Source organism: Benincasa hispida, chromosome 1 (genome assembly GCF_027475165.1).
Source record: "Benincasa hispida cultivar pf3 chromosome 1, pf3_genome.v1.1, whole genome shotgun sequence".
NCBI classification, from domain to species: domain Eukaryota; kingdom Viridiplantae; phylum Streptophyta; class Magnoliopsida; order Cucurbitales; family Cucurbitaceae; genus Benincasa; species Benincasa hispida.
The window spans coordinates 23314303-23320879 of NC_143478.1; the positions used below are offsets into that span (position 1 = coordinate 23314303).

Genomic DNA, 6577 nt, shown 5'->3' on the forward strand with positions numbered 1-6577 from the left:
TCTATCACTAATAGACATTGATAGATAATGATAGTTGTCTATCACAATCTATCAGTAAATAGACATAGATAGACAACTATCAGTGTCTATTATTGTGTACATAGACTATGACATGTACCTTTGAACATATCACTGTGTATATAAATTGTGAATTATGAGCAACTATCACTATGAACTATTAGTGTCTATTGCAAACAAGGGGTAGTTGAACTTCTACAAGCAAGAGGTAGGTAGAGGTAGAGGTAAAAGTTGATAATATACCTTATTTCATATAAAGAGGTTGATAATCAACCTTATTTGATACCTATAAACAAAATCAAAAAATAAATAAGTAAAGGCTCGATGTTTTCTTTTTGGTGGTAGATCGATTAATTGGGTAGCTTTGGTTGTCAATAAGCCAGGAACAACAATGATATACACCACATGGTCATTCTATTGATGCTAAAGTTCCAATAATAGATAGTGATAGTTGTCTATCACTATCTATCAGTGATAGACATTAATAAAATATTATCAATCAATGTTTATTATTGATAGTAGTCTATAGTAGATAGATACAGAAAGAGATGTCCAATTTCCCCACGAGGACGGGGATTCCCTGATTAGGCGGGAAATGAGGGAGGGAATGGGAAAAATCCCTGTGAGCTAAACAGGGATGGGGAATGCATTCCCCGTCCCCACTCCCAACCCCGGCCCCGCCTCGATTAGCTTTTACATATTTATTTAGTATAGTTCTCTAATGTTATGATATTATTATTATTATATAAATATACAGTTAAATTTCAAATTTGATTATTTATTAGGAAAGATAATGAATATGTTTAAATTTAGATTATATTTGTGAATAAGTTTATTTATATTTATTTCTTTCTACTTAAAAATTAATTAGCTTTTCTAGGCCAAAATTTGAGGAATTTATTTTTAAATTCAAATTGTCATATAAAACTAACCATAATAAATAATTTAGTGATAAAGTTAATTATTTAATTAAAATTTGCTCACATTAGTGATTTAAATTAATTGGCGTTTTACAAAAAAAAGTAACGGAAAAAAATTCCGCAGGAACCCGATCCCTGCGAATTCCCCGCGAAAAATCCCGCCCCGATCCCCGTGGGGAATTTCACGGGGATGGGGAATAAAATGGGAAGCAACAGAATGGGGAATAGCATCCCAACCCCACACCGTGGACATCTCTAGATATAGATAGACAACTATCACTGTCTATCACTAGGTATATAGACTATGAACATATCACTGTATATATAGACTATGAACCATAAACAACTAGGGGTAATTGAACTTCTACAAGCAAGGGATAGGTAAACTTTTATCATTGTGATAGACATAGATAGATGCCTATTTGTGTCTATCTCATAGTAAATGATAGTAGTCTATCACTACCGATAGACAGCGATAAACAACTATCAGTGTCCATCAGTCATTGCAACTATGTACAATCAAGAAAACATTATCTACATCAACTGCCAACAAGAACATTATCTAATAAGTATCTATCAAGAATAAGATAATCAAGACAAACATGTTAATTTTATAAATTTAAGTAGTTGATTGTCAACAAGTATAGAGAAACTTTTCAAAATAATCTCACTATATATCATTGATATAGAGTGTTTGAATATCGTGATAGACGATGATAGTGTTCACCAAGCACCAACTGAACGACAGAGGAATCATCCGCCAAATACCAACAATCTCCGCTTGACGCCCACTTTTCCAGCCAAATCAACCCTACGTATCACTACTCCATCCTTAAATTTCGAGGAATCCAAGACCACAACCTGCTTCGAAAGCGGCCTTGACTATCATCATCATCAATATTATCAAGAAGAAGCTTCAACCCAACGGAAACTTCTCAATTTATTCGTCTAAGAACAGAATTTTTCAACACACATTTGACTCGTTACTGTGAATTGGAGGTTCACATCCCTAGAGTCAACCCTTAATTAGGCGATTTTTTAAGAAAAATTGTGGGTTTAATTTAAGGAAGAAAGTCTGAAAGTGAAGTGATCGGGAATCGATTCTGACGAGTTTTTGTTGATTGTAATTGTAATATTTATTCCGCCAGTAGAAGATTTCACTCCTTGGTCGAGGGTAAGGGGATGGAAGAAGAAGAAGATGAAGTCGACTAAGCCATTGGAAGGAAGAAATCCAGGTCTTGGGCTGCCGATTAATCACGGGTCGCACACAAGGATGGGTCGCGCGTGGGCCAGGCTTTTTGGGAATTTCGCTAAGCTGTAGTTGGGTATAACCGATTATGTCAAATTAAATATAGCAAAATTTACGGTTATCAATAGATACTCTTCTATCAATTGAAATAATTTTTCTTTTATTTACTTTTATAATTTTTTAGATAATTTATTTTAAACAACTCCTAAAATTAATATTTAAGTACCTTAGAAAGAAAAACTTTCCTAATTCGTGAGCCTTCACAGCCCCGTTCTGTAACTTCCCTTCTTTCGTCCGTCCACGAAACTGTAAAAAGAGAGAAAGGGGCGGCTATCTAGTGGGAGTCGTTTCGGTTGTATGCCACGAGTCCAACGTAGCGTTGACAAGAAGAATAGACGGTTAAAAATTGAAATTGAACGGTTGATTTTAATCCAATATATGAAAATAATTAAATAATTTTTTTACATAGCAACATTTTACTTATTTTTAGAACAAAACATTAAATAGATAATCACCTACTTATTTTTAATTTTCACTTATTATTTTATTTTTTTAAAAAAATAGAACTTTAATTTATTTTTTAACCAATCAAATAAAATTTGCTAGTAATTAAACGAAGTAGTCTTGTCATCTCATCCACGATATTTAAATAATCTCATTTCATTAGCTTAAAAAATTAAGAGACGGTTTAGAATCATTTTGCTAACTTAGAGACTAAAGTGTATATTTTGAAACCTCAAAAATCAAATAAACATAACTCCAAACTTAGGGATCAAAATTGCATTTTGTCGTGAATAATAATTTTTTATTATTAGCTGATAGTTTTGGTTATAATATAGTCTAATTACCCCCTATTTTAGTGGACTACCAAATTTTGATTTGGGCTGTGGAATTCGAAGCCCATTTACAAGTTCTGTAGTTTCTCCCGCCATTGGAACAAAAGTCTTAACTCTTCTCTTACGCCTGATCGACGTTTCTAGAACTGTAGGCGATTTGGGATCGTCTCTTCTTCCTTACACTCTTCACTTCACACTTAAAATCTCTCCTTTTCTTTCATACACTCCTAGATTATCCCGCAGATTCCTTCTGATTCTCAGCTGCTAAAACCCTAGGAGAAATTTTACTTATCATTATTTAGCTCAGGGTTTTCTGTTTTTCCACCTTCTGCAAGATGAGTACCATGAAGTTTTGCCGGGAATGGTATGCATTATCATAATCACACACTCCTTCTGTGTTGATTAATTTAGGTTTTTGGAAAATTTTGTAATCATTGAAATTGTTATGTTGCAGTAACAACATTCTCTATCCGAAGGAGGATAGAGATGAGAAGATTCTTCTCTATGCGTGTCGCAACTGTGATCACCAAGTACCTTTTTCTTTTTCTTTTGTTTTCATATTTTTATTCTGATGTTGTGAACATCTTAGGTTTGTTAGTTAACCTTTCATTTCTATTGTATAATAGTTTCGACTTACGAGCACGGTACTCTCTCTTTGTAATTTTGTCTGGTCTCTGGTGAAACCCTTTGTTATGGTTTTCTTTCTGTAGTTAATATCATATATCAATTTGTTTTTTTAATGTGAATTGTCTTGTTTTGTTGTAGTTTTGACCTAGGATAAGGTTATTTGGACCTGATTCATGATTATGCCCTTAAATGCTTGAGGTTGCCCCTTTAGTTCGTCACCCTGTGCTAAAGTTTTCCTTATGGGGTCATATTATCTCTGTTTTTTAGCTTACCCTTCTCTGAAATTGGATGGACCCTTTGTTCTTGGCTGTTTTTGTAGTCCATTTTCATTTCAATAAAGTTCATGAAGGGAAGATTTATGAACATTATGGTTTAACTAGTTATCATCTGTTAATGAGATGGTAACGGATCCTTACAGTCCTTAGTTGAAGATATGCATGTAAAACTGTGAATATAATTCGAAAAAAATGGTAGAAACGACCTCTTGTTTCATTTAATCTAGGAGAGCGAGTGTAACCTTTGTTGGGGTAATTAATTCAGCCTTTATAAAATTATTAGGATAATATATATTACTTATTTAATTCTGAAGGTTGCAAGTTTGATTTTAATTTTTCTTTGATATTAGTGTGTTATCTCACTCCTGGAGATCAGGAAATTGTCCAAGTTAATTTTCACGAGTTGCCTTTGATTCCTCACTTCTGTTGTATTTATTTGTGTTCTTAAATTCCTTGGTATGTTACCTATGGTGGAAGAATGGAAGGTTTTAAGCCTCGTTCTTTACCAATTGAATTGCATATCTTCTGATCTTTTATTCAGTGTATGTTTTCTTGTTGCATCATTGTTGAAAACTTCCTTTCTGCTTTTCGTGTAACGAAAGAAATTTTTATTTCCATCTACTGAAAGATAGACCTGCTTTTGTATTCTAAGATTGATATTTTAACCATAATTGTACCTTATTTATTTGTTTATAGAATTGCAACAAAATCACCCCATTGATGGGAGTGGAAATATACGTACCCATATTTTTTTGCTGCTGTCCTCTCCTCTCACTTACGTATACTTTTCTCTGTGTATTGACATGTTTTGTTTCTAGATATTGATAGTTTCCTCCTTACTTATTCTGCCGGTTAATGTTCATTTTTTAAAAAAAAAAAATAAAAATTTTGTTTACAGGAAGTCGCTGACAATAACTGCGTCTATAGGAATGAGATTCACCATGCTGTAGGGGAACGCACTCAAGTTCTCCAAGATGTTGCAGCTGATCCAACTCTCCCTCGGACTAAAGCTGTCCGATGTGCTCAATGCAACCATGGAGAAGCTGTTTTCTTCCAGGTCCACTTCCTTTTTGCTTCCAAACCGTGTTTAGGGAGGCTTGAACTTTATTTTCCTCTATTCTCTCGATTATCATCATTAGAAATTTCCTACACATGCTTTGTTCTTTTCAACTCCCATAAATTTTAGTTGGCTCTGTTTTACATTTTACATCATCACCACCTTAATACGGTTGTGAATACTGATAAGGTTTTCTTGAATGAGAAATCTGACCTATTAGTTTGCTTGTGTAATTGTGTTGGATATTTTGTCAAGCTGCTTGGAGGTTACAAATTCGAAATTATATAATTTCATCATGTCTGTACGTGTATTTAACCTTGATGTCATTGCGTTGTCTATTGGCAGGCCACTGCCAGAGGGGAGGAAGGTATGACATTGTTCTTCGTTTGCTGCAATCCAAATTGCGGTCACAGATGGAGAGATTGATATCGAATACATGCTGAATATTTCCCTTATGCAATCGAGGTTTTATTGGCACACCAAATGTTTTAACCATCTTATGCTTGAAAACGTAGTTTTTTGCATGGGGTTTACAATTGTACTGAATTGTCTATGTGGGTTGATGAGGGTCATTAACTTTGCAACTTCTCAAATTCTCAATTGCTCAATTTAACTTCGCAGGGATGTGCTGGAACAATGCTAATTTACTTGTCTAGTAGCATGTTTGAAAGTGATTCTAGTTAAAATCACTTGTCAAAGCATTTGTTTTATTTTAATTCATATAATTTCATTTCAAAGTTCTAAGTTTAAATTTTTATGCTTTCTTTCAATAAATTTCAAATTTAGTTATGTTAATTCTTATCGAATTTTGTAAAATAAAACAATAATTTTGCTTCAACGACCATATGAATTATCTTTTCAAAACTTATCCATGAAAGTCTAACCAATTTTTTTTGGAGAAGTTAAACATTAACAGTTTTTTTTTTTTTTTACTTTTACTAAATGGAATGAGGGACTAAAATAAAATTTTTCACAGATAAGCTATTGATAGACTTTTATCTCTATTAATGATAGTGGTCTTCAAGAATCAAATTAAAGTCTTTAATCAAAAGTTGACTAATACAAGAGGGAAATTCTCTATTTATAAAGAATGAGAAGAAGCCTAAAAGGATGTCTAAAAAAAAACTAAAAGCTAATTGGGTAACTAAAATGTAATTAATCCAGTATTAACCAAGATTAATTTGAATTTGCCAAATTATCTCAATCATATTACATCATATTCTCTCTTGCCCAAAAGAAACTTGTCCTCGAGTTTAAAAAGGTGGAATGAAAATTGTAAATGAGTCATTGTTGCAAGGATGCTTCTTTTGATGATTGCAAAATACTCCCACTAAAAATTGCCTCTTAAGATCATGAACATGCCGAAGCTTCTAAATTAGTGATTTCTCCAAAGATGTTGAAAATTGGCATAAAAGAGCCTAAAAATTAGTATCCTCTTCCTTGAAAAACACAAAGCGAAATTGATAAATTAGTGTAGCCCATTGGATGTGATGAGGGTATTAAGGGGGTGCCAACCTAGTTGAGTGCTCGGGTGCGCCTCCTGATCCTAAAGTAGTCTTAGTATTTGCTTGCTTTGCTCATTGTATAACCCTCTT

General features: G+C 33.4%; 1 protein-coding gene across 1 annotated transcript; it reads left to right on the plus strand.

Moving 5' to 3' along the window:
- Positions 1-3044: 3044 nt before the first annotated feature.
- NRPB9A (RNA polymerases M/15 Kd subunit) lies at positions 3045-5733 on the plus strand. The gene is made up of 4 exons (XM_039024153.2): positions 3045-3387; positions 3478-3553; positions 4824-4982; positions 5328-5733. Exons 1-4 carry the CDS (start codon positions 3359-3361, stop codon positions 5406-5408), a joined length of 345 nt encoding a protein of 114 aa, XP_038880081.1. The 5' UTR covers positions 3045-3358; the 3' UTR covers positions 5409-5733.
- Positions 5734-6577: the final 844 nt, after the last annotated feature.

What these genes read in the sequence shown, in the direction of transcription:
- NRPB9A (XM_039024153.2), top strand. Translation starts at nt 3,359, where the DNA reads ATGAGTACCATGAAGTTTTGCCGGGAATG. An exon ending in ATGAAGTTTTGCCGGGAATG is followed by an intron (nt 3,388 to 3,477) that starts GTATGCATTATC and finishes GTTATGTTGCAG; the next exon opens with TAACAACATTCTCTATCCGA. An exon ending in GAGAAGCTGTTTTCTTCCAG is followed by an intron (nt 4,983 to 5,327) that starts GTCCACTTCCTT and finishes GTCTATTGGCAG; the next exon opens with GCCACTGCCAGAGGGGAGGA.